Below are 26,961 nucleotides of genomic sequence, written 5' to 3'. Positions count from 1 at the left end.
CCCCAAACCCTTCCACAACTGCCCAGCGCCCCCCTGCCCACAGCCCCACATCCCAGCCTGGTGGGATGAGATGTGTGCTTTGGCTTCTGGTGGCTGGATGCCACCTGCCGTCTCACTCCTCGGGGGCAGGGGGGGGGAATCCAAATGGGACCAAATCTCGGCATCTTCCCTCCCTGATGCCTCGTCCCTCTAAATCACATGCAGTCTCCTAATGGGGAGACATTGAGTGGTGGGGGGCAGATAATTTTGTAATGGTGACACCCAGCGGCCTCCCCTAGTGGAGCTGCTAGGAACCGCTTGCCCTGATCTGTTCCTTGAGGAGGAGGATGGTGCGAGGAAGGTTGGCGTTTTGGGGCGTAGCTCCCTGTCCTGCATGAAGACATCTCGGTGAGGCGACGAGGGGCTGGCTGAAGTGTTGTCAGGCGCACAGCCGGCGGGAAGGGAGACATTAGCTGCAGTGAATATTGAGATGCGCTCTTCAGCACCCTACCCCCCACGCACGCACACGTAAATAATATGTATCCATGGCAATACAGCTTCCTGCTGCTGCTCCCGCCGAAACAGGGAACGAGTGAAATTATGTAAACGGGTCTCAAGTGTAATAGTAATCTCAGCGCTCGGTGACAGACAGTCCGACTGACACTGGAGCAGTGGGATTCGGGGGATGAACCCTTGGTGATAGACAGTCTGACGCTAGAGCAATGTGGTCAAAGAACAAGCCCTTGGTGACATACAGTCTGACTGGCAATGAGGTTTGGGGGACGAGACCTTGATGACGGACAGTCCGACTGACAGTGGGACAATGGGGCTTGGGGGGTGAACACTCAGTGGCAGACGGTCTGACTGACACAGAGATGAGCTGTTGACAGGAGAATGCTCAGCTGATCCTGGGGCAGAGCAGGCTGGTTGGCCCGTTGCAGCTCCGGCTGCATTCAGGAATAGCTCCTTCGGTGCTGGTCCCGGGAGGAAAGGCCAGCACGGGCTTTGGGGCCTGCGTGCAGAGACTCCAGTCTGCCTGCTGCAGCCACTGCCAGCATGGCCTTGTGACAAACCGCTCTCCCGTTGGTGAGCAGCCGCGTTCCCTCCAGGCCTGTCTCTAGCTAGGTGTTTGTACAGGCCGCGCCCAATCTCGGTTAGGGCCTTCTGGCGCTACCGTAACAAGAGTGACAGGGGTCCGAGCCCCCTTGTAAGCTTCTTGCCCGTTATGCGGCATTGCTGTGTGCTGTTCAGCAGCAGCTACGTTCCACCCCAGAGGTGGCTGCATTTTGCCGATGAGTGAAGTTGATTCTCGTTTTGCTGCCTGTGTGTGTGTGGCGGGGAGAGAGGGGTTGCAAGGAAGAATTTAATGCTTGCAAAGTGCTGTGAGATCTCAGTGGGGGGGACGGCCGCTCCAGGGAGGGTGCAGAGCACCAGGCTCACAAGTGTAAATGCTGAGTAGATTCCAGGCCCCTGAGCTCCTTTGCTGCCTTGTGTCTTTGACAGGCTGCTGACCGGAGCGCCCCAGGACGTGGCGCCTGGGACGGAGAATGCCACGCGGACGGGGGCCGTGTACTCCTGCCCCCTGAGTGTCTCCACGAATGACTGCGAGCGAGTGGACATCGAGGAGAAGAGTATGCGAGCGCTTCTCAGCTCCCTGCGCCCCACCCAGGGAAACCCACCCCCAGCCGGCCTAGCAGCTTGGGAAGTGGGGGTTAAATACCACCCGTCTGGGGTGATGCTCCCGCTCCAGGGACGTTGCTGTCTTCAGACTTCTGTCTCTCTGCTGGCTGATGGGGGAGCCACAGGGTGCAGGGAGGGTCCTGTTAACCATCTAAGAGCTGAACCCAAGCTGGAAGGGAGGAAAGAACGACCCCTTTCTCACTGCATACATGCCCCCTTCTCCACCCCACTGCTCTGCCAGTGCTCCCCCAGCCCTGCCCCATGGTAGCATGCTCTCTGGGCAGGCAGCCCCATCCTTTCCCAGTCCTGGGCGTCTCCTATGCACTGTCCCATGCTCTATGAAGTTCAGCCCCTGCGGTGACTCACTCATGGCAATGACATGCTGCAGAGGGCTGGGGGACTCCAGCCCTGCCTGGGAGGGTCTCTTGCTGGAGGGGTCCGTGCCCTGGTTGTATTATTTGAGGGCTGATGCATGAGCGGGGGAGGTGGCTACGCATTCTCGTGTGGTCACTGCTCTTGCGTCATTGTCTCCTTTGCTCCGTGTGCTCAGGTGAACCACGGAAGAACATCATTGAGGACATGTGGCTGGGGGTGACCATCGCTAGCCAGAGACAGCCCTCGGGGAGAGTGCTGGTGAGTGTGGCCTGCTGGAATGCCTTGAGGGGTTTGGTGGGGGGAGCTTTCGAGAGCTTGAGCGTCACACCTAGGACATGATTCACCATTGCACGTGCCTTGCACAGCCTTTACACCAATGCAGAGCAAATACAAAATGAAAGGGAGGGGAGCGTAGCCTAGTGTTTAGAGCAGGGGACACCAGGCCTGTTTCTCTGATTCCAGCCTCAGTGTCAGGCTTCACACCCATGCAAAGTGGGTGGGAAATGTCCCCAGGTCACTCGCTTGCGGTACTTTGCACGGATGTGTAACCGGCAAGACATGGTGCACAGCGGTGGGGAGTCCTGGGTTCTATTCCTGCCCCGATCTTGACTATGGGCAAATCATTTGCCTCAGTTTGCCCATCTGTAAAATGGGACTAATGATACTGACTGCCCCTCACGAGTTGAATTAATGAATGGATGAGGAGGGGCTGCAGAAGAGCAATATAATGGAGACGGTCACAGCTGCAATTACGCTTAGTATAGAGGTGCAGCCCGTGGAGACTACAAGTCCCAGCATGCAATGCTCCAACTTGCTCTGGAGGGCCTTCTGCATGGAGCATTGCATGCTGGGATTTGTAGGCTCTGTGGGCAGCGCCCCTGAATTAAAGGTGAAGGCAGTTACCCTTTAGTTGCAGAGGTGTAGCTCTTGCTAGGGTTTGAAACCATGCAACTGCTTCCCTTTCTCTGCACCACTCTGTCCACACCTCCCTCGCCATCTCGTCGGCTTCACCCCGAAAAGACCCCGTTGTGGCGCATGGTCCCCAGTCGTTCCTTTTCGCTGGGCTTTCGCCGAGCGAGGGTCTGGTTTCCAGATTGCAGTGGCAGCCTGGAGAAAACCAAACCAGTGCAACAGCCTTGGTGCCAGCAGCTCAGCCCCTGGCCACCGGCTGAGGCTGCGTGGGAAAGAACGTGAAACAATCCAGAACTGAAAGGGGAAGGCAGCCCCCGGGGGATTCAGCAGAGCCGAGCAGGGCTTAACCATTGCCTGCTGCAGTTCTGCCGAGTTCTATCTGGTCTGTCTCTGTGAGATCCATGGCCCATCATGGGGATAACTGGGCTCTGCGGGAATCTGTGGGTCTGGCTCTCCGTTGCCCAGTTGTTTATACCAGGCAGAGGGTTTCACAGTCCGATCTGTGATAACATCTGCCCTGTGTAGTTAGCGTCTGAGGCGCAGGGCGATGGAGAATCAACCCCATAGGTGCCTATAGAGCCCAGTTACCTCGGCTATGGATCACTTACTCGCTCTCCGATGCCTTTGCTGGCAGGGGTCCCAGGCCGCTCCTGAGCTCGCGCTTCCGGTTCGAAACGCCAACTCAGCGGCTGAGGCAGGGGGGCCAGACCTGGCAGAGGTCAGGGGAGGCTAGCGACCCCGCAATGGAAATATTGTGGGGGCTCCCCCTGACTCCTCCTATCCCTCTGCCCCTAGCCCATTTGCTGGAAGCTCCCCACCACCACCTCTGCCCCCCCTTTCCCCAGGGATTCTAGTTCCAGACCCATCTGCCTTTTCTAAAGCACATTTGCAGCTGGTGTCACGGCCCTGGGGGCTGATGTCTGTGCCGTATCCACAGGGGGCCATGTTCACCCCTGGCGTAATTCCGTGCGCTCCCCTGAAGGGAACTGAGCCTCGGGAGGGATCTGACCCAGAGCAGAGAGAGTGGAGCGTGGGCTTCACCCGCAGGCTCTGTGCCAACCCCCCCTCGCCCCCCAGCAGGTGTGTAACTGGCAAGACATGGTGCACGACGGTGGGGAATCAGACCCCTGCAGTGGAGTGCATCAGGACTCCTGGGTTCTATTCCTGCCCTGGTCTTGATGATGCTCAAATCACTTGCCTCAGTTTGCCCATCTGTAAAATAGGACTAATGATGTTCCGCATGTTCAGACTCCATGGTCCTTCCGTCCTTGGCTTTCCTGCTGCGGCTGCCATCCTCACAACTACACAGCCAATGCCCCCCCATGCTTGTCTTCATGCACATGAGCATGCCTAGGTACGCATGTACCCCAATCTTTGCACGGTCTTTCACACCTATGTCATGCCCACTGGCATCCAGCCCATTCCCCCTTGTACGTGTACCCTTCGATACGCATGCATCCACTGGCATTGCTTCTAAGCAGTGGGCTATCAGGGGCTATATGGACTGCCGCTCTGACCTGGAGTGGGATATCGGGGGTATATGCACTGAGCACCCCAGCTTACATGCAAACACTCATGCCCATGCCTGTCCTTGCCCCCGGTGCCTCACCAGGCAGATCTTTGTCTGGTTCGTGGAGCTGCAGTTTCCATCTTCCCCCTCATCTGCAAATCCTAAAATTGGTTCAAAAGGCCTCAATTAAATTAGCTGGAAGGCAAGGCGGCACTTTGGGTAACAGGAGCTACATCTCCACAGCTGTGATTGGGAGGGCTGGTCCCCGAGGGGCAGAACGGGGACGTTTGCGACTACTGGCACTGAGCGAACAGCAGACAGTTCCACCCAGAATGTCCCCCAATCCCGCTGGCTCCTAGGGGGCTGCGGCCAGGGAACAATCTCCCGAGGTAGGAGAGGAAAGGAAGACTGGCCAGTGGTTAGGGCTTGGGAGCTGAATGAGGATAACGTCTGCCGTTGCACTTCTTGTTCTGCTGCAGACCAGGCACGACCGGGTCCCTGGCTGGGACTGTGGGAATACTAATAATAATAATACATTCATTAATTCCAAGGGCCTGGTGATTGCCATGCTCCAGGGCGCGTGCTGGTCACCAGCGGGGATCAGGAAGGGATCCCACGTTGCCCCATGGTACAGCATTCCCGAGTCTCATGACTCAGGCCTTCTTCTGAGGTATTGGCCACTTGAAGAGATGGTGGCCTTGACCAGAGCGTCTGATTGGCTATGGCAGGAGACAGGAGGAACTGTGGGTCTGATTTCTGGGGGCAGGACGCTGGAATAGGTGGGCCGGGGCTTTGGTTTGATTGGAGGCGGGGTATCAGGTTAGCCGTGCTGTTGGTTTGATCTGGTATAGTACAAAGTACGACACAGCAGAGGATGGACAAGAGCTCCAATCTGGTAGGGCAAGAGGTGGGGAACTGGAGAAGATGGACCTGGAGGGGCAAGAGGTGGGATATGGGGGTATATGGACTGCTGCTCTGACCAGGAGTGGCAGGACTGGGATACCGAGGTATATGGACTGCTGCTCTGCCGTGATCTGGTAGGAGGTGGTATATCAGGAGTATATGGACTGTCGCTCTCACCTGAAGTGGTTGGAAGTGGGATATCGGGAATATACAGACCTGGAGTAGCAGGAATGGGATATCAGGGTACATGGACTGCTGCTCTCCCCTGATCTGGCAGGAGGTGGAATATCTGGGTATATGGACTAGTGTAGCTGGAGGTGGCTAGCTCTGGCCCATTGGGCTGACCCAGGATACCAAGCCCTGTGCGGGAGCCCCAGTGCTCGGCACTCACCCCGTTTGCTCCTGGCTCCCCAGGCCTGCGCTCACCGATACGCCAGGGTCCTGATGTCTGGCAACGAAGAGCAGCATCGCATGGTGGGGAAATGCTACGTCCGCGGCAATGACCTGCAGCTGGAGCTGGCTGACGACTGGCAGACCTACCACAACGAGATGTGCAACTCTAACACCGAGGAGACGGGCATGTGCCAGATGGGCACCAGCGGCGGCTTCACCGCCAACACCGTCTACTTTGGGGCGCCTGGCGCCTACAACTGGCAAGGTCCGTGCTGCCGCCGGCTGCTTTGGGTCCCCCGCCCCCACCCCGGCACTGCCCTTCCCCCAGCCCATCTGCCTGGACCAACACGGCCTCTCTGGGTACATCTACACCGCAAGGAAGACCCACGGCACGGCCGCGGCTGGCCCGGATCAACTGACTGGGGCCGCGGGGCTGTAAAATGGCAGTGGAGACGTGGACTCGGAGAGCCCGCAAGTGGGGAGGATCCCAGAGCCCTGGCTCCAGCCTGAGCTCAAACGTCTCCACTGCAGTTTCCCGCAGCCTGAGCCTGAGCTAGCTGATCCAGACTGCGACTCAGTGCCACTGGGTTTTTATCAGTGTAGACGTACCCTTGGTGTGGCCGCAGCTGCCCGAGGGATGCTCAGCTGGCCGCACCACGAGTGTCGAGTGGCTCTGCTAGGGGCAGATTGGATTGTGCCTGGGAGGGGGCACAGGTATACAGAGCGGGTGATGCTGGGGAGGGGGATGGAGAGAGATTTCTGGCTTGAACTATTCCGTGTTTCCCTCCCCGGCTGCAGGGACGAACTACGTGCTACAGCGAGAAAGCTGGGACCTGGTCGACTTCTCCTACCCCAACCATAAGAACGGCAACATCTACATAGGTACCTTCCGCTGCCTCTGGAAGGGACGTTCCCCCCCCCTTGCCCTCCCCAAGTAACAACGCAGTGGGCGGGGATAGCGAAGGGCAGCTCTGCCACTGTCTCCCTATCGGACCCCATGGCAAGTCTGTGCCTCGGTTTCCCCAGGTGTAAACTGGCTGTCTGGTTCCCTCCTTGTTCCTACGAGGGAGTTCCCATGCGTCTGTGAGTCACGCTGCTCAGGTCCAGCCTAGCGGGTGCTTCGCCCATCGCTGTTAGCAGGTTAAGAGCCAAAGGGAATCCCAGTCCGATGCTCCTTTCCCCACAGACAGATGCTGAAATGGGAACTGGAGCGGGGAAGGACCTTTAAAGCTTCCCTGACCCTCTGGGGCTGGCAGTGAAATCTCCCCCTGGGCCGGGAGGATGCTGGCGACGGTCTCTCTTGTGAGGGCATTTGCAGCCTCCGTGTCATGAGCTTGCTGGGCCGCAGTCCACTTCCCAGCATCCTCAGCGCCAAACCCACTGCTGCTAATTGTCCCCTTGGCTGTCAGCCTCAGGAGGGAGACCCAGGGCTGCCTGGACCAGAGACAGCTCATGCCTAGGGTGGGTCCCTCTGGGTCAGGGCTGGGGGGGCAGCTTGCCCTGCTGCTAAGCAGCTTACAAGTGCACTGGTGCATCAGCTGGCGGGGATCAGTCTGGTGCCTCTGACAAGCATGAAGAGCCTGATCTGAAGCCTGTTTAAGACTCCAGGGGGCTTTGGTGGCCCACACAACCGTGTCCCCACGTGGGTCCATTCAGGTTTGGGACCAGTTCTTTGTCCATGCAAAGAGTCACGCTCTGGGCAATGCAGCGGTCTGTAGCTGCTTGCTAGGGTCCGTCCCAGCTGTGCGTTTGCCTGGGATCCCCCCAACCCCCCCAGGTTGTGATTTCCCCCCTGCCCCCCAAGCGAGGGGCCCTGCGCTCCCAAGGCCTGACGCCTGTCCCCACCACTCTCCAGGCTACACGGTCCAAGCCGCCAGCGCCGTCCTGCACCGGAACCAGGTGACCCTTGTCACTGGAGCTCCCCGCCACCAGCACGCGGGCGCCGTGTACCTGCTGACGGACTTCTCCCGCAACACCCTGGAGAGGAGCCTGGTGCTGCCTGGGGAGCAGGTGGGCTCCTACTTCGGGAGCGCCATCGCCCTGGCGGACCTCGATAACGATGGGTGAGCTCTGCAGGCCCGGGGAGAGGGGCGCCCCTGCGTGACGGAGACCTGCCTGGCGTTGAGATTCCATGGGCAGACCCTGGATCTCTGTAGCTTGAGGGGTGTCTCCATAGCTCATAGCTTGGGGGATCTCCATAGCCCATAGCTTTGAGGTGGGTCTCTGTAGCCCATAGCTGGGGGATTCTTCATAGCTTTGAGGGGGGCCCATAGCTTTGAGAAGGTCTCTGTAGCCCTTAGCTTGGAGGAGGTGTCTCTGAAGCCTGTAGCTTTGAGGTGGGTCTCTGTAGCCCATAGCTGGTGGGGATCCCCATAGCTTTGAGGGGGGTGTCTGTAGCCCTTAGCTTTGAGGGAGCTCCATAGCTTTGAGAGGGTGTCTCTGAAGCCCATAGCTTTGAGGTGGGTCTCTGTAGCCCTTAGCTTTGAGGGGGGCCCATAGCTTTGGGGGATCTCCATGGTCCATAGCTTTGAGGGGGTGTCTCTGAAGCCCATAGCTTTGAGGTGGGTCTCTGTAGCCCTTAGCTTGGGGGCATCTCCATAGCTTTGAGGAGGACCCATAGCTTTTGGGGGATCTCCATGGTCCATAGCTTTGGGGGAGGGTCTCCAGAGCACTGATCAGGTCTGACCCACCATCGTCGTTGTCCTTGGCCCCTGGCCCTGACCCTGCCCTTCCTGTCCCCGCCGGCAGGTGGCAGGACCTGGTGATTGGGGCCCCGTACTATTTTGAGCGGAAACATGAGGTGGGCGGCGCTGTCTATGTGTACATGAATGAGGCCGGCAGCTTCCAGATCCGGCCCAGCCTGGTTCTGAAGGGACCCAGCAACTCGGCCTTCGGCTTCGCCGTGGCCAGCATCGGGGACGTCAACCAGGACGGCTTCCAGGGTGCGTGGGGCTGCCCCTCCCACTCGGGGGGCTTGTGATGGGAGACCTCGGGGCATACTGGCTATCCGGGGGGCACTGCAGTGCCATGGGGCCAGGGAGTTAAAAGGGTGGCCCTTGGAAGGGGTAGCTGGAAGGGTGTGGGGGTGTGTGGTTGCAGGGCTTGGGGTGTGCTTGGGATATGGGGTGGCTCTGGGGTGGGATTGTGGGGTTCTGGTGTGTGTGGGGGGGTTGTATGGGTATGGGGGAGCTCAGGATGGTGTGAGGTTTGGGAGCTGTGGGGTGGCTTGGGGTGGTGTGAGGTTTGGGGGATTGAGGAGGTGGTTTGGGGGTATGGGTTGGCTCTGGGGTGGGATCAGGGGGCTCTGATGTGCATGGGGTTTAGTCTGGGTGTGGGGTGGGATTGGGAGGCTGTGGGGGATGTGTAGGGTTTAGTCAGGGTGTGGGGGTTGGGGGAATGGGGTGGCTCAGGGGGTCGTGTGGGGTTTGGGGGACCCATGGGGGCGGTGTGGAGGTATGGGGCGGCACTGGGGCTGGTGTGGAGGTTGGGGGGCTGGAGTGGTGTGTGGGGTTGGGGGAATGGGGGGCTCTGGGGTGCACTGAGTTTGTGGGGGGCTCATGAGTGGTGAGGATTTAGTGAGGGGGCTGGAGATGGCTTCTGTGGGGCTGGAGGAGCTGGGGTCTCTGGTGGAGCTTGTGTGACCCTTCACCTCTCCCCACAGATATCGCCATCGGGGCTCCCTTCGAGGGCCCGGGCAAGGTCTACATCTACCACAGCAGCTCAGGGGGGCTGGTGGCCAAGCCCCGGCAGGTAAAGGCACCTTGCGCACCCCTTGCTCCCCCTAGGGGGCGCTTTGCAAAGGGAGAATTCCATTGGGCGGAGCCAAGTCCTGGCCAGGGAGAGAGATGGGGTGGGGAGGGGGGTCCATCTGGCACAGTCCCTCCCCCACCAGGGAAGCTTTAGCATCAGGAACAGGCTGGAAAATGCTCCCCTCCCTAATCTGTGGGTGGATGATGGATATGGGATGATCCTAGAAGGGTGCGGAGGAGGGGGAGATGCATGGGGAAAAGGCAATTGGGCTTCCCAGGGTCCTGCCCCAAACCCCACTGAACTGCTGGCCCGGGGGGCAGGGAGGGGTGGTCCTGGAGCGGCCGTGGGTGACTCCCTTTCCTCCTCCATCCCCCGCCCTGCAGGTGATCAGCGGGGCAGAGCTGGGCCCGTCCGGCATCCAGACCTTCGGGTACTCCCTGAGTGGGGGGCTGGACGTAGATGGAAATTCCTACCCCGATCTGCTGGTGGGGAGCTTGTCGGAGCAGATAGCTCTGCTCAGGTAAGGGGCTTTGGGGTTGGGACAGGGCATGCTGGCAGGGCAACCTTTCCCCGGCAGGGGCGGGTGCGATTCTGCGGCTGGTCTCTGGACCCACAAGTACAGGGGGATTGTGTGGGGCTCAGCATGGGGGGGAGGGGCTGTGGTGGCATCAGTGGGGATTGAACCTGGGAGCTTCAGCAGAGGCACCAGCTGCTCCGTTTGAACAGGAGCAGGTACGGGGTGGGATTGGGGGGACTCTGGGGGTGGCGAGAGAGGGAGACTCATGGTATTGCACGACTGCCCCCTACAGTGGGGAGTTCGCTCTCCGTGGCCCATTGGCCAACCATCAGTCCTGACAGGGACAGGGCTGGTGCCCCAAATCCCTCCGTGCTCGTGTCACCCAGGCCCCCTGACCAGACAGTGGGCCTCTTGCAGCCACTCCTGTCTTGGGCTGCACTGAAACCAGGGGAAAGGCTCTGTATCCTGCTGCCAGCTCCCTGAGCTGTCTAGCCCTGTACCCCAAGATTTTGGGTCCCCTGAGCTGCAGAAGGGCCTTATGCTGAGAAGGAGCCATGAATGGTGTGATGAAAAAGGAGAATCCCAGCCTCTGTGGGACAGAAACTGCCCTCAGCGCCCCCCAAAACCCTCCACTGTGCCCCCCGAAGCCCACCCCCTGCTGGGGAGGTGGGAGCACTGACTCCTGCAGAGCAGGGTGGCGTCCGGCAGCTCCTGGCGCTGGTGGGCAGAGCTGGCGGCGGTTCCTGCTGGGAGGGAGGCTCGGCTGATCTCTTCCCTTTCTCTGCCTGCCCAGAGCTCGACCTGTGATCAACATCTTGAACAAAACCTTCACGGTGAGCCCCAGCGTGGTGGACCCGGCCAAGTGCACCCCAAACTCCTGGTAAGGGTCCCCCCAAAAACATCATCCATGCCCCCTGATTGGCAGGGCCCCTGGATGGCGCCCCGGGGCTCATGGGGCTAGCTCTGTGTGGCAAGGAAGAGCTCTGCAGTCCCTGTGCCCATAGCATCCGTGTGGCCTGCGTATCTGCGGCCAGAGCGAATGGGACGTGTCTGGGACCCTGCCTGCTGGCCCCGCCCCATCCTGCTGTCACTGACCAGGGCCTCCTCTCTTGCCCCCGCAGCATCCAGGTGCAGATCTGCTTCTCCTACAACCAGAGTGCTGGGGACCCCAAGTACAAGGAGCAAATCAGTGAGTGGGCTGGAGAGGGAGGGGGTGTGAGACGCACTGGCGGGTGTGCGCTGCAGAGTGAACAGCGGGTTGTGTGTGCACACGCCCAGTGTGAGCAATGGTGTGTGTGTGTGTGTGTGTGTGTGTGTGTGTGTGTGTGTGTGAACAGCAAGATGCACAGGGAAACGGCAATTGGGGGAGGGGTTCCTGGGATCCAGGGGGCTGCCCCTATAACCATTGAACTGTAGGCATGGGGGGAATGCAGCAGCAGTGGGTGTCTCCCCTGCATGCAATGGCGGGTGTGTTCATACAGGAGCACTAGTGTGTGGATGCATGCAGTGGTGTATATGTGTGTGCACACGGGCAGGTCATGCAAGGGTGAGTGGGTTTGCACATGGGCACTGGTGTGTGTGTTCAGTGGTGCATGTGCATGTTTGTGTACTCGTGTAATGGGTGTGCACGTGTAATGGTGCATGTACAATGGTGTGTTTATGTGTGCGCCCGTGTGCAATGTGAGCATCAGTGTGTGTGTGTGTGTGTGTGTGGCCAGCGTTTGCCCTGTGTCTCCATGGGGTGTGGCTGCCCTGAATGAGCCCGTTCTCCCCCTCGCCCCCTGTTCTCACCAGACTTGCTGTACACCCTGGAGGCTGACAAAGACCGGCGCCCGGCCCGGGTGAGGTTTGCTGGGACGCACTCCGCTGTTTACAAGGGCGTCTTCGCCATGCCAGCCACCAAGTGCCATGACCTGCAGCTCCTCCTGCTGGTGAGCAGAGGGCAGCGCAGCCCAAGCTTAGCACAGGGCAGCGCGGGGAGGGTGTGACCCTGTGGCAGCAGGTGATAGACAGCTGGGGCTAGCTGTCCCGTGGGGCTGGGGTGTGGAGGGGCCTTGCAGGATCTGGAGCCAAGGGAGGGGAGGGTCTGGCAGCAGAAAAGCCAAGAACCCCCTGATTAAATCAGGACTCAGCGTGCCTGGGGGGGCCTGGAGGATCCAGCCCCCAGGGAGCCCCAGTTGCTGGGTCTGATCTGCGCCGGCTGGGGCAGGATCGCCGTTATCGCCGGCAATGAAACCCGCCGTCCTTCCTGCAGGAGAACATCCGGGACAAGATGCATCCCATAGCGCTGCACATGAACTACGCCCTGGAGGAGAAGACCAGGCGCTTCCAGCTGGGGCCCCACTCCCTCAACGCCTTCCCCGTCCTGAATGAGGATCAGCCCCGGGAGAACCACACCGAGGTGGGACGGACCTGCCGAGCGACAGGGAAGGGAAGGAGCTGGGCCGGGCCGAGGGGAATGGCGCCTGTGCAGCGCCTGCTTTAAGGGCTTTGAACTTGTTTCTGCTGTAGGGTGTGGGGTGGAGAGGCTTGTGGGGATGGGGTCTGAGCAAGGGGGAGCCAGGACTCCTGGGTTCCATTCCCAGCTGTGGCACTGCCTCTGTGTGGATGGTGTCTGAGCAGGGGACTGGGAGCCAGGACTCCTGGGTTCCATTCCTGGCTCTGACACTGGCTCCATGTGAATAGGAGGCAGGCGTCAGCTGCTTGGGTATAACCGGCCTGCCTCCAAGTCTCTGAGGCCCTGCCCTGCTGTAGGGCGGTTTCTATAATCCACACTAGCACTGGGGTGTGCCACATCCCGGCTACAGGATAACAGCCTACTGCTGCCGCTGGGTGGTGGAGTGCCTCCCTCAGCTCAAGCGGCGGAGGCCCCGTGCTTTAATGCTGACGGTCTTGGGGTCGGAGCCCGCCGAGCGGGGTGGGTTGCCCTGTGCTGGTTCGGGGCAGCGCGAGTGAATGACCAATGCCGTTGTCAGATTAACTTCCAGAAAGAATGCGGCCTGGACAACAAGTGTAACAGCAACCTGCAGCTGCAGTGCGCCTTCGTCAACGAGCAGAACCAGCCGCTGCCCCGGTGAGAGAAGGGCAGAGCCTGCCCTGGCACCATGCCCCCTTCCTGGGCACACGGAGCCAGCTCAAGTGCCCCTTACCTGCCCACTGAGGGAAAGCATCCCTGCCGGGGCCCTGCCTGCTGCGGGTTGGGGGGGGGGCTCTCTTTCCAGGTGGGACCCAGAGAAGTTCCCCTCTTGTAGGGGGATTGTCGCCCCCTGCCCGTGTGGCGGCCGGTGCCCCCGTGCTGAGCGTGGTCCCTTCCCTGGCGCAGGCTGAACGGGACCCAGGTGCTGCAGTACAGCCGGGACGTCAGGAAGCTGCACCTGAGCGTCAACGTCACCAACGCCCCCTCGACGAGCACCAACGGCGAGGACGCCCACGAGGCCCTGCTCAACATCACCGTGCCCCCCGCCTTGCTGCCCTCCTCCGTCCGGCCCGTAAGGAACCCCCTTCCCCTGCTGCCCGCCCCGCCTGGTCCGCACTCTGAGGGACACTCCCCGGCCGCCATGGCATCCTCCATCCAGCCCCCCTCCTCTGTGCCAACCCCCGTACCCCGTACCCCCCATTGCCAGCCGTCCACCCGGCCCTGCAGGTGGAGGAGCCTCTGTCTGTCCGGCTGAGCCCCGGTCGCTAATCTCTCCTGGTTGAAAGCCCGTGGGGAGGGCAGGAGGGACGCGGCTCGTGCCCACCGCTGAGAGGTGCCATGCTCCATCAGGGCTGGCGAGGGGCACCCGGTCGACGTGCAGCCAGTTACTGCGGTGTGGGGAGGCAGGCAGACAGCCTGGAGGCCAAAGCCCTGGCTATGGGCTGGGGGGTGGGATATGGGGCTGGCTGTCCCTTCTCTCAGTGCCCTGCTCCCAGGATGGGGAAGGGGGCACCCTCGGGGGTGGTGGGTATCAAGGTCCGGGGACGGCCCCCAGGTGCCTCCTGCTCCCAGATGGGGCAGCTGCTTCTCAGGTAGAGGTGGGTGGCTGGGGGCGGGGGTGTCTTTCTGGGCTAGGGGGGTGGAGGCGCTCGGATGGGGGATGGGGAGGTGTCTCTGTGGCGGGGCTGGGCCCATGGGCCGAGCTGATGGTGACGCCCCCTTCCCCCCACCTCCCCACAGAGTGGCGCCTGCACCTTTGAGGAGACGGTGCTGTGTGACCTGGGAAACCCCTTCAAGAAGAACCAGAGGGTGAGCGCCATCCGGCTCCACACGCCCCGGCTCAGAGGGCAGGGTCCCGTGGGGGTGGGGAAGGGGCACCGCCAAGTTGGGGCAGCCTATGGGGCTAGGACAAGAAGCCTCGGGGGGGGGGGCATGGCAGCCTTTGGGCACCCACCACCTTGGGACTCTTGCAGCGTGGGTGGGGGTGGGTGCCAGGTGTCCACGGCCCCCATGGTGGGTGTTTCAATGAGATCTGAGCTTCCCCCACCCCAGGGGTCTGTGGCAGGGGGGTGGGGGTGCCCACCGACGGGGCCAGCCTGGTTGGTAAAGCCTGTGCCAGGCACAGCTCCACGGGGACCTGGCCTTGAGCGCTGTGGCCCCTCTGTTGCAGGCAGAGCTGATCATCACCTTCGAAGCCATCAACATCACCCTGGACACCCGCGAGGTCATGGCCCAGCTCCAGCTCTCCACGTGAGTCCCCTGGAGGGGCGCGGAGGGTGGGGGTCCATCTGCAAGGGGGAGGGGTGCTGGATGAGTGAGTTGAAGCAGCTCAGCTGGCAGGAGAGAAAACAGGAAGCAAGGCCAGGCTTTTTCATAGTGCCCCCCCAACCGTGCAGCACTTTGCCATGGAAAGGCAGCCACCTCTGGGGGGGGGGACGGGGCAGCTAATTAACAGCGCGTAGTAACGTTACGCAGCAGTCTCGGAAAGGAAACGAACGCGAGTGCTGTAGCCAGGTGACACCGCGGGCCAGGTGGACTGCAGCTCCCTGAGTTATGCCGGGACACCAGGGCATCCAGAATGCCACGGGGCCTTTAATGAGCACTGGAAGTCAGGACCAACTTGGAAAAATAGCCCCTGCAGCGCCCCCTATCCCTGTGCTGGGGAGTTGGAGTCACCCACACCATTCCCTGCACGGCCGCGCCCCCTAGCGCCGCTCTGGGGTCAGCATGGGCTCAGGGCAGAGAGCGCCCCCTACAGACTCAGGCTCATGGGGTCTGGCTGAAGAACCTCGTGTGTGTCTGGATCTCTGCTCCGGGGCAGGGGGCGGGGTACCAAGGGCCCCTGTAATGTTATTTTGGCCCTGTCTCGGCAGGCTGAGTTACCAGGAGGATCTGCAGCCGGTGTGGGCCGAGCTGCTCGTGGACTACACCGTCCAGGCGTCTCTCACCATGTGCGTATCTCTGGGGCTCATGCCCCCCTCGGTTCAGCGGGTTCCTGGGTCCCCGAATTCCAGCCCCCGGGAGGCGCCTCTGTCCCCAGCGAGAACTGGAGTGTGAATTGGGGTTCTGGGCCCCACAGCTCACCCTGCTCAGGGACTGGCGCCCCATAAGGAGGCTGGGCAGGGGTTGGCTGCATCCCACTGATGAAGAGACCCTGACGGCATGTGTATCCCCAGATAGTGCTTCCATCTGCCCAGCCTGGGACGCTCCTGGGTCTAGGCCCTCCGTGCCCAGCTTGGGCCCACCCAGGGCCTCCCCCACACCCAGCCCCGGGCCCCCCAAGCTCAGCCCTGGGCCCCCCAAGCTCAGCCTGCCACTTCCAGCTCTGAGCCTAGTCCATGCTCATCCCAGCAACTCCCCACTGCCCATCGTGTGCCCGTTTCTCCTGCCCAGTCTCCCTGCCTGCCCCACGGCCCCTGCCCCGCTGACCCCAGCCACTCTCCTCCCTGGCAGGACATCCCGGCCCCTCCAGACGTCCTTCAGCGGGAAGGTGATGGGGGAGTCGGCCATGAAGAGCGAGCTGGATGTGGGGAGCCCGGTCAGGTTCGATTTCCAGGTACGGAGGCTCCCGATGGGGCGGGGCCGAGGGAGAAGGCGGCGGCCATGTCCCAACTGGGCTTTGCGTTGCAGGTGAGCACCAAGGGGGAGTCTCTGGGCTCGCTGGGCACCATCGTCCTGGGCTTCGAGTGGCCCTACGAAATCCACAACGGCAAATGGCTGCTGTACCCCACGGAGATCCTCGTGAGCGGCAAGGGGAGCTGGCGCTGCCGGCCACCGGGGGGCGTCATCAACCCCCTCAACCTCACCGTGAGTCAGGCTCTGCAGCCCGGCGGCCCCTGCTCCCCGCCCGCCAGTGCGCCCTCTCCCTCGCCTGTCATTCCTCTTCTCTGCCCTGCCCTGCCCTGCCCTGCCTCTCCCCACCCCGCAGCTGCACTTGGCAGCACTGCGACGGCACCCACCGCCTCCCCCCGGGGAGCAGCGCCAACCCAAAGCCCTGATTCTGCCCTGGAGACCTCTGGGGAGGGAGTCACGACAGTGGTTCCTGTGTCCTCTGCCCCGGAGAGGTGGGGGGCCAGGTAGGTGGACTCTGAGCCCTGGCGAGGGGTCACCAGCCCGTGCACCCTCTGCCCTGCCCTGCGTCCTCAGGTACGGGAGAGTGCTCAGCCCTCCATGAGGTGCAGACCCCGGAGGAGTGTAACCGGCTCGCTTCCTTTCCAGCTCCTGGACGGTGGCGCCTCCGCCCGGCAGAAGCGCGACCTGGAGGCGGCGCTGCAGACCCACCCCCCCGTCACCCTCGCTGCCTCCAAGAAAGCCAAGTCGGAAACGCTGCTGGTGAGTGCTGGTCTCGTGGCGGCTTCAGCCCGGCCCCGGAGGAGAGCCGGGTCCCTGGTAGCGTCTCACTGTTCACACACCCAGCGCGATCCATATCCTGTCCTTCACGCACCCCAACTCCAGAGACAATGACTGTGGGATAGACCCCAACTGTGCCCGCTCAGGAGCCCAAGAGCTCAGGGGGAATCTCCGCTAGCTGGTGGCGGTGCGAGGCCTATGACACGTGGTTGAGTAGTTCTGATTGTGCCCACTAGAGGGCAGTTGTCTCCCACAGCCTGTTGCATGGGGTACAGCGGTGTGGTGTCCAAGAATGTCAGCTGATCAGGCCTGTAACTGACCGATGTTCTGCATGTGTTGTTGGGGTGTAACCATCCAGCGCTGATGATTCATTTAAAAAAACTCTCCCACCCCGATGTCTCTTCACAAGCTCCTAGCCCAGCCTTGAGAGGGCGTTACTGGCTGGGTGGGCTGCTCTGGCACAGAGACGCTTCCCCTTGGGAAGACCCTCTTATGTACCTCCGCCTGGACCCGCCCACTAACACGCCAGCGTCTTTTGTTTCCTACCTCCAGAGCTGCTCCAAGGGGACGTCCCGCTGCATCTGGTTCCAGTGCCCCATCCGGGACGCCAGGCATGTAACGAACGTCAGCGTCCGAGCACGGGTGTGGAACAGCACCTTCATCGAGGTCAGCACCAAACTGCCCGGGGTGCTCGGGGAGGGCGGATTTTATCAACGGGGGCAGGAATCGGTGATGAGATATTTAAAATTCATGACAGACGTAGTCACACTAACTAAGCACAATTAGTCGGCGGAACTCACTGCCCCAAGATAAAATTGGATCTCGCACTATCAGGATGAGACCATGGTGGCGGGCAGATTCCTCCACCTCTGCCCACTGCAGGGGTTTCTGGCTGCTGTCAGAGACGGGGTACTGGGATGGATGGTTGGTCCGGCACTGCCTGGGTTCCTGTAGAGCCAGACCCCTCTAGGCTGCTGGCCGGGATCTGATGGAGGGCAGGCAGCGACCAGACATTGCATGCAATGAGTTGGGAGGTCTCAGCTGGGTTCCCAGGGGCAATGGCCACCCCTCCATCCCGTCCTCCAGCGGGCATCGCTCGTCCCCATTCCCAGCAATCTCTGCAGCGAGGCCAAGGGCCGTCTCGCCTGGGGTTGGCCCCTGGGGGAAGCTTGGCCAGGCAGTACCTGCTCCAAGGATGACGCTGGGCCTGCAGGGCCGTCGGGGTTCATCGGCACCATGGTTGGGGGGAGGGATGGGTGCCGCGGGGTGGCTGTGTTAAAGCGGAGATACACACTCCTGGCCCAGGTTACAAGCCGCCCCATTTCCCCCTCCCCCTCTTGTCCCCCCGGGCTGCGCAGGAGTTCAGTGACTTCGACCGTGTCAAGGTGACGGGGCTGGCGACGCTGTTCCTCAAGACAAACGTTCCCACCGTCAACATGAAGAACCACACGGTGCAGGTGAGTCAGCCCGGATTGCTCCCTTCTCTGGGGGCAGGGCGTGTGTTTGCCTGCTCTTCCCTCCGGCTGGACGTGGCTGGCACCGGAGTAGCTGGGAGCTCCCCCCTCTCCATAGCCAGGTCTCCTGCACCATCCCCGACAGCGCCTCCTGCTGGGAGAGGCTGGAACTGGAGTAGCTGGGAGCTCCCCCCTCTCCATAGCCAGGTCTCCTGCACCATCCCCGACAGTGCCTCCTGCTGGGAGAGGCTGGGACTGCAGTAGCTGGGAGTCCCCCCCGCCTCCATAGCCAGGTCTCCTGCACCATCCCCGACAGCGCCTCCTGCTGGGAGAGGCTGGGACTGCAGTAGCTGGGAGCTCCCCCCTCTCCATAGCCAGGTCTCCTGCACCATCCCCAACAGTGCCTCCTGCTGGGAGAGGCTGGGACTGCAGTAGCTGGGAGTCCCCCCCGCCTCCATAGCCAGGTCTCCTGCACCATCCCCGACAGCGCCTCCTGCTGGGAGAAGCTGGGACTACAATAGCCGGGAGCTCCCGCGCCGCCAGCCCGGTGCACAGTTGCGCAGCTGCCGTCCCATCCTGTCTGTTCATTGCGTTTGGCCCCCAGTTCTTCGTGGACATCGACTCAGAGCTGGTCGAGGAGCAGCCGGCGGAGATCGAGCTGTGGCTGGTACTTGTGGCGGTAGGGGCAGGGCTGCTGCTGCTGGGGCTGATCATCCTGCTGCTGTGGAAGGTGAGAGGGGCTGCGGTTCCCTTCGGAGCAGAGGGTGGGGGTGAGGGACTCCTGCTCTCCGTCTAGGCTGATAAGGGAGACGCTGGGAGTGAGTGATGGAGCTGTGGGAACCGTGCTGAGGCCTGGCATGCTCAAGACACTGGTGGACCGTGAGCCCTGCAACCCAGTGACTACATCTGTAACGCATTCCAGTGCCCCCAATTGCAGCACCGCGCGGGCCCTTTAGAAAGCTGCTTCTCAAGAGATTCTCAGCCTAGAGAGCGTCAGGCTGGGCTGGCGGCCCCGCAGCCTTTCATCGTGAAGGGTCCCGAAGTCCTTTGCAGACGACACACCGAGATGTCTTCGCCCGTCACTGAGATGCAGCCACCTCTGGGGTGGAGCATGGCCGCTGTTTAACAGCACACAGCTAGGATGCAGAAGAGCATCAGAAGGGGATTTAGGGAGACTAACTGACTGTAATTACCCCATGTGGAATGGGGTTAACGCCCCACTTATATGAGGCATCGTGGAATGATTGATAGTCGGGAGCCTTGGGCTTATGCCTGGGTGTGGCTGAGTGAGAACAGCGCCCCCTATTGAATCATCAGCATCACTCCCTGCAGCAGCATCTGAGCTCTTCCTCGGAGCTGGCCATGCCACCCCTGCTTAGCTTGACTGGGTTCTAGCAAATGGGGATAAACTGCCATTTTTGGGGGTGGGGCTGAGGAAGTTTTGGGCTGCTGTCTCTGGGGCTTGTCCATCAGTCGTTTGGAGCAGGGATCGACACGAGCCTCCCCTGGGACCTGGTGAGCTGTGTAAATACCCCCGTGGGATTGCACGTCTGGTGTTCCGGCTGTATTGTGTAAATACCGTTCCGCTCTGGAAAGTGACTTCTCCTCTCTCGGGGATCGCCGCTGACTGTTTCGCAAGATAGCAGCCCTGATTCTGGGCGGCAGAGAGGAGCTGGAAACCCCAGAGATCACCCCAACTTGGGGAATCCCCCAACACTGCTGCCCTGCGCTCCTCCCAGCACTAGAATATGCTAGGTACATGCTCCAGGAATGGTCGGGGTGTGGCTGCATTGCTCTGAGTTCCAGCTGTTCTCGACTACACGATGGTCCCTTGGGGTGTAAATTAGAGCTGTCCCCTAGGTGGCTGTACCTTATCCCACCAGCCCCAGAATCCTGGAGGTTAAAATGTGGTGTAAAGCCACCTTCGTTTCCACTCCCACCCCACTGGACTGCTCCACCTGGGGATCTGAGAGTCAAGCTGGTTTTTCCCTCTTCAGTTCCACAGTAGGGACTTAATTGATGATGCATGATCCGGAATAGAATCCGGATTGCTGCTTCCGCTCCACTAGGCTAGCAGGAGTGAACGGGTATTTCGGGCATCACTGGGGGGCGGATCAGGTGAGTCAGAAGGGGCCGTCTCTCAGAGCAGGGATCAGTTGAATTTGGTCAGTAGGAAGCCGAAAAGACCCTGCTGATTAGGAATTACATCCATATCCCTAACCTACCTCCCCCATCCGGCCCTGCTCCGCAGGGCTCCCAAAGCCCTTTATAAAGCGATACCCACAGAGATCAGCCCGTCTGCCACTGAGAAGCAGCCACTTCTGGGCAGGAGCATTTCCTCCCAAGGGATTTCCCGCCGCCCGCTGCCCCTGACCGGTGTCACCTGCTTCCTCGTAGTGCGGCTTCTTCCGGAGGGCGAGCACCCGCGCCATGTACGAGGCCAAGGGCCAGAAAGCGGAGATGAAGATCCAGCCGTCTGAAACGGAGCGGCTGACCGACGACTACTAGCTCAGGGCTGCCCCTTTGCCCTGAGAGCCCACTCCATCCTCTTGGTAATGAGCGGGGGGCGGGGCAACATGCAAAGGGGAGGGGCCTATGGGATATTGACTTCTCACTTCCTGTCTGTCCTGCCTTCTCCTATTAACCCTTTCCCTGTCTGGGATGTCTCATGTCTCCGTTGAGGGGCCCACTGACTTTCCACTGAGTCTCTGTGTGTGGTCTGGTCTGATACAGTCGCAGCCAGGGAGCAAATCGTCTGACTGCACTTTCGCTGGCACTCCCCTACCCCTAATCCCCCTCTGCTTTTCCCTGGCTCCCATCCAGCTGCAGCTGGGTTCTGCACAGGCTCCATGGTGTGTGTGTGTGTGTGTCCCTGCTGTTCCACTCAGTTGGAGCCAACCCGCGTTTGCCATTATCTCACTCTTTGCTAGCTCGGGATCTGCCCCGAGGGCCCTGCCGATGGTGCAAAAGAAGAGTACAGGGGGAGAATACAGCACCAAACCTGGAGAGGGGAGGAGGGAGACGATGCTGCCCCTTTGTGGCACCACGTGACCATTTGCACTCTTTGCACGGCTGGATTAGTGATGCCGAAAGGGCATCGCCACCCTCGTGCCTGACGCGTCACTATTCCTCACCTGCTCGGTGGCGCGGGCTGAGCCTTGTGCCTGGGACAGCTTCCCCAGTGGGCAGAGTCAGAAGAAACCCTAATAAAGAGAAAGGTAGAACAATGGCCCAGGATGCTGCTGTGACGCTAGGGGGCGCTGATGCAGAATGGGGGAGTCCGGATCTTCCCATGAAGGACCAAACGGCTGCAAACTGCCCAGGGGATAGAACTGCGGACAGGAAAGAGAACCAGCGATTCCATGCACGCCGTCCAGCTGTGTCCGTCTGTCCAACTGTGCTGCGGTTTAACTAACGCTAATGTCTGTCTCCCCTGTTCCAGTGTCACTGTTTCTCAGAGCAGCCTCTGGATTCTGTTGTGTCTCCTGCCAGGGAAAGAGTCAAAATCTGTCTGTCTCCCTTTTCTCGTTTGCTGTTGTTTCTATTTTTCGGATCTTTTTCTTTCCCTCTTTTCTTTGGTCTTTTTCTCCCTTTCATCTCTCTGATTTCACGCTCATTTTTCTCTCTGATCTCACGTGCTGTAGCTGATTTCCTTCTGATGTTTCTCTGATTTCTGTCCCTGATTTCTCTTTCTAGTTCTGATTTCTCTCTCCCACTCTGATTTTTGTCCCTGGTTTCTCTTCCCTCTCTGATTTCTGTCCCTGATTTCTTTCTGATTTCTCTCTCCCTCTCTTTCTGTCCCTGATTTTTCTCCCTCCCGCTCTGATTTCTGTCCCTGATTTCTCTCTCCACTGATTTCTGTCCCTGATTTCTCTTCCTCTTTCTGATTTCTCTCGTTCTCTACCCATTGAAGTTTGATGCTAACCTCCATCCCCTTCCTCTCCCCTCTGTGCAGTGCGACTTCTTCAAGCGGACCCGCTATTACCGGATCATGCCCAAGTACCACGCGGTGCGGATCCGCCAGGAGGAGCGCTACCGGCCTGCTGACGGCTTCCTGCCCCGGAAGCACAAGAAACACTGGGTAACAAACTGGCAGGAGTCGGAGAAGTACTACTGACCCCTCCCTCCCCCTCCCGCCACCCCGTCTGCTCGGCTTGCTCCTGTGACCGCGTCGCTGCTGGGTGTAAATAGCCCAGGGACCAGCCCCCTGCCAGCGAGGGACCTGTTATTTATGCTAAGTTATACAACCGCATAGAACGGCAACCCCAACGCTTTCTCGAGGGGCCTGGGAGAAAGCTACACATCCTGGGGAGCAGCCGTGCAACACGAGACCCGGCAGTGAGAACACGAGGGGCTTTTTGTTTTGCACAAATGGATTATTTCACACATATAGACACACTCTTCTACCTGGGCACAATTGCTGTGTGTTCTGTCTGGGCCCCAGCCCTCACCCCGCCCCCTGCTCTCGCGCTCTCTGTCACGCTCACCTGTACGGCAAAGTGCCTCCTTACGCACAGACAGCGTGTAGTCTCGCACAACCCCTCTGCATCTCGGCTGTGCCCTTGTGCACGCACGGTTGGGTCTTACCCGATGCTCTTGGGTGCACAGAGCAATGTTTTGCCTGCCCTTTCCACACACACCCCGTGCACACACACGTGCGGAGATGATCTCTTGTGCAATCAAGTCCCCGCACACACTTGGAAGCTTAAGGCATTTTGCTGTGGGTTGTGCCAAGACCCTGAGCCGCCCACGAGCCACATGACTTCCCCTCCACCCCCGTCCCACGCTTGCACGCAGATGACTAGTGTACGGTGCCCAGCCTCCCGCTTCAACTCTTTGCACACGGACGCTCCTCCTCCTCCTGGATCCGTCTGCACGCACGGCCACTCGTGCACGAACTCACTTGCACCGATTCACGCGTGTGGTGGCGGACGCAGCACACAGACGCTCGCCCTGACCCGGGTGCTCCTTGGTGCACATTCATGGTCGCCGCTTCTTCCCGGCACACGCCCGTGCTCAGCCTCTGGCAGGTTGCTCCCTGTTAAGCCCTGACCCTGGTGTTCTGCACCTGGACAGAAGAGGGGAAGTGGCTCCAATACTCGGAACCCCCTCCCCCTGCCAAGGCAACGCCTCAGCCTCATCACGGCCCCCTCTGTGCACCGCACTGGACACTGGATGTTTTGCCACTGGAGTTTCTTATGTGAGTGCTACTGGTACCTTTCCCTGCTTGTCCCCTGGCCGTTCTTTGGTGGGGCAGGGAGCAGCTGTTCTCCGGGGGAGCCGCTTGTTACTGGGGTACAGCTCACGGAGAGCCAGGCTTTTGGTTTGGGAAGGGTGGACGTTGTGGGGGGAGGCAGGGGCAGGTTTTGTCATCACCGCGGGATGGTCCCTCCCCATCGCCTTGCAAGCAGCAGGTCTCGGCTCCCCTCCAAGGATGGGACGGGTAAGGGCTCTTTTCGCCCGGGGCTTTGCTGTGTAACCAGCCGGATGCACCGCCTGATCCTTACTGAATCCTCTGAAGGAACAGACTCGGGGCCCCGTGAGCCCCAACTCTCACCCCCACCCCCACCCCAAGGCTGCAGGCTGGGATCTCGCTTTGAGCCTTAAAATGCAGGGGCTGATTTGAATCTACCGCAGCCTTGATCCCCGTGGGGCGTTATGCCTCACCCGCTGCCCTACCCCTCCCGTTAGCCCTGCTGGAGCCGATGCAGCTACAGGAGAATCGGCTCGGAGTCCTGCTGAATCTGCCCATGCCTAGGGTGGTGCTAAGTGGGGGGAACCTCCCGGCTCTTTGTAGCTGCAGCACCAGCCTCCGCCCCTTCGTGCTTCCCACTTTCTGGTGGCTGGATCTGCTTAAGCCTAGAGCCGGTGGTCCCCTCTCCAGCTTCTCCTAGGGAGCAGCACAGGGCCTGACCCCAAGGGTCCTACAACAGGAAAGGCCTGGCATGGGATGCTGTCCCAGAGTTAGCTGCGAGACGCCACCTGGGTCCTGCCCCGGTCAGCGCTCTGCTGCCCCCACATGGCACCCTCGGCTTGCTGCAGGCATCACCGGGCCTCCCTTTCCCAGCCCAGCCGTGCAGCTGAGTTTTCGTGCTATAGCGCCGTCGGCTGGAACGTTCCATTCCCAGCACGCCCTAGCCGCTGGCCACGTTCCGCTGCCGCGCTCGTGCTGGGGGACATTCTTGCAGGCATCACACAATGCTTTAATGGGGGGGGGTGTCACCCTGGTTTACAATAACGGAGCCTGCAAGACTGACGGTTTCCTACGCTGACCACTCTCTGACACTCCCTCGGTGCCCTCGGCTGGGGGTATTAAATTATTAAGCGTGTATTTGGGGTTGGGTTGTTTTTTTTTGCTGTTGATCACTGGAGTTCGTTTCTTTTATGGTACTGGAGGTCTGGAGTCACTGCGCCTTGATGTGAATATGCTTGAGCAGTTATGATGGTGTCAAATAAAAATTGCTCCTTGATTTGTAACACGCAGTTTCCTACAGTTCCACCCAGGATTAAACCAGAGATGCACTCTCCAGGTATTAACCGTGCGTAGCGCTTTTCATTAGCAGATCTCAAAGCGCTTTACAAAGGCGGTCAGTTTTTCTCCCCATTTTACAGAAGGGGAAGGTGAGGTGCTAGGAGCAGGGCTGGGACTACAACCCACCACGATGGAGAGCTTATTTGTGGTGCTCTCCATTAGGCCATGCTGCCCGTCCCTACCAAGCACCTTCTGGACTATAAATAGAGTGAGGGGGCTCAGGACACCAGGTCTGATACTTCTCTCACTTCTGCCCAGGGCCACCCAGAGGGGATGGCAAGTGGGGCAATTTGCCCTGGGCCCCGCAGGGGCCCTCAAGAGAGTTTTTTGGGACCTCTGGAGCGGGGTCCTTCACTTGCTCTGGAGGGCCTGGAAAACTCTTGCGGGGCCCGGACCCCTGGAGCTTCTTCTGCTCTGGATCTTCGGCGGCAGGGGGTCCTTCTGCCCTGGGCTGGAAGGACCCCCTGCGGCCGAATTACCGGCGAAGCGGGACCCACCGCCGAAGTGCTGGGTCTTTGGCGGCAACTCAGCAGCGGGGAGCCCCTGCCGCAGGTCTTTGGGGCACTTCGGCGGCAGGTCCTGGAGCGGAAGGACCCCCCCGCCACTGAATTACTGCCGAAGCAGGGGCCCCCCACCGCCGAAGACCGCAGGCCCCTTGAATCCTTTGGGCAGCCCTGCTTCTGCCAGCACAAAGCCAGAGCAACGGAGTCTAATGCACAGCTGCTTTTGAAACTGCAGGTTGGCCAGGGCCTACATGGTGACACTGGGCAGCAAAGGTGGGTTGTTGGTTAGCCTGGGAGCCAGGGAATGCCAGGGTCCGTCAGCGGCCAGCTGCCTCAATAAGGAAACCTCCTTTGGATTCGTTACAGCCAAATTGTGGAAGACACTTTGCCAGCATCCCGGGGAACGGAATCTGGCCCACTGGGTGCTGACACGAACCCATTTGCAAACTGCATCATCTAGAAAGGAAAGAAGGGTTTTTTTCGTCGTGGTGCAGTGGGGGCTAATAATACAAAGCACAGGCTGGGCTGCAGGAGGGCAGAAATTTAACTAATAGTAACCCACAGCCCTTTGGCCTTGCCCTGCATCTCTTCATTCTGTGTTTGTACAGCTCCTAGCACACGGGGTCTGGGTCCGTGAGGGGGCTGTTAGGTGCTCCCCCAGTACCAATGATGATAATCTGGGTTTGACCTCTGGAGAATCTGTGCAGGAGCTGTCATGTTTTCTGTGGCCACCAGATGTTGCTGCAGTAGTTCGGAATGGAAAGCCCATCCGGAGCTACTGCTGTGCGAGGTTATTGCTGCAGTCAGGGCTGTGATGTTGTGGGGGTGAGGTAGACTGGCTGGCCAAGAGGACATAAGAACAGCTACGCTAGGTCAGACCCAGGGTCCCTCTAGCCCTGTATCCTGTCTGTCAACAGTGGTCAGTACCACATGCTTCAGAGGGAACGAACAGAACAGACAACCATCCAGCGATCCATCCCCTGTCATCCACTCCCAGCTTCTGGCAAATAGAGCCTAGAGACACCCAGAGCATGGCGTTGCATCCCTGACCATCTTGTCTAGTAGCCAGTGAGGGACCTGTCCTCCAGGAACGTATCTAGTTCTTTTTTGAATCCAGTTATAGTTTTGGCCTTTCCAACAGCACCTAGCAATGAGTTCCACAGGTTAACGGTGTTGCGTGAAGAAATTCTTCCTTTTGTTTGTTTAAAACCTGCTGCCTATTCATTTCCATGGGTGACCTCTGGTTCTTGCATTATGTGCAGGAGCATATAACACGTTCTCCATGCCATTCACGATTTTATTCCTTCAGAACGCTTGGGTGAATACCATCTGGCCCTGGTGACTTATGGCTGTTTAGTTTATCAATTTATTCTAAAACGTCCTCTACTGCCACCTCAATCTGGGACAGTTCCTCAGATTCGTCACCTAAAAGAAATAGCTCAGGTCCTGGAATTTCCCTCACATTCTGTGCAGTGAAGACCGATGCAAAGAATGCATTTAGCTTCTCCTCAATAGCCTTGTCGCCCTTGGGTGCTCCTTTAGCACCTTGATCATCCATGCCCCCCCCCTGATTGTTTGGAAGGCTTCCTGCTTCTGATGTATTGGGGGGGGGGCGTTTCCTGAGCTTGGGCTCTGGGCTCTGAGTGCGGTACAGATCCTCAAAGATATCTAGGTGTCTAATTGATTT

At 59.9% G+C, this 26,961-nt stretch overlaps 1 protein-coding gene across 2 annotated transcripts in view; it reads left to right on the top strand.

Annotated features, from left to right (window-relative positions):
• Positions 1–24,990, top strand: part of ITGA3 (integrin subunit alpha 3) — a 42,038-nt gene extending 17,048 nt beyond the window's left edge. The window contains exons 2-26 of one of the 2 annotated variants that reach the window (XM_039516904.1): positions 1,483–1,610; positions 2,210–2,292; positions 5,774–6,017; positions 6,551–6,634; positions 7,608–7,815; positions 8,501–8,694; positions 9,414–9,502; positions 9,886–10,022; positions 10,813–10,899; positions 11,141–11,208; positions 11,814–11,950; positions 12,274–12,420; positions 12,995–13,092; positions 13,342–13,507; positions 14,176–14,244; positions 14,606–14,685; positions 15,309–15,386; positions 15,889–15,991; positions 16,066–16,242; positions 16,654–16,767; positions 17,338–17,451; positions 18,144–18,242; positions 18,844–18,969; positions 20,637–20,791; positions 22,195–22,332. In XM_039516904.1, the coding sequence (XP_039372838.1) occupies positions 1,483–1,610; positions 2,210–2,292; positions 5,774–6,017; positions 6,551–6,634; positions 7,608–7,815; positions 8,501–8,694; positions 9,414–9,502; positions 9,886–10,022; positions 10,813–10,899; positions 11,141–11,208; positions 11,814–11,950; positions 12,274–12,420; positions 12,995–13,092; positions 13,342–13,507; positions 14,176–14,244; positions 14,606–14,685; positions 15,309–15,386; positions 15,889–15,991; positions 16,066–16,242; positions 16,654–16,767; positions 17,338–17,451; positions 18,144–18,242; positions 18,844–18,969; positions 20,637–20,747 (2,941 nt within the window). In that variant the 3' untranslated portion in view covers positions 20,748–20,791; positions 22,195–22,332. Of the gene's footprint in view, positions 1–1,482; positions 1,611–2,209; positions 2,293–5,773; positions 6,018–6,550; positions 6,635–7,607; positions 7,816–8,500; positions 8,695–9,413; positions 9,503–9,885; positions 10,023–10,812; positions 10,900–11,140; positions 11,209–11,813; positions 11,951–12,273; positions 12,421–12,994; positions 13,093–13,341; positions 13,508–14,175; positions 14,245–14,605; positions 14,686–15,308; positions 15,387–15,888; positions 15,992–16,065; positions 16,243–16,653; positions 16,768–17,337; positions 17,452–18,143; positions 18,243–18,843; positions 18,970–20,636; positions 20,792–22,194 lie in introns of both variants that reach the window. The other variant, XM_039516903.1, reaches the window with a different exon arrangement.
• Positions 24,991–26,961: the final 1,971 nt, after the last annotated feature.

Source organism: Mauremys reevesii, linkage group 27 (assembly GCF_016161935.1).
Source record: "Mauremys reevesii isolate NIE-2019 linkage group 27, ASM1616193v1, whole genome shotgun sequence".
Lineage (NCBI taxonomy): Eukaryota > Metazoa > Chordata > Testudines > Geoemydidae > Mauremys > Mauremys reevesii.
This window is presented reverse-complemented; position numbering and strand designations above follow the sequence as displayed.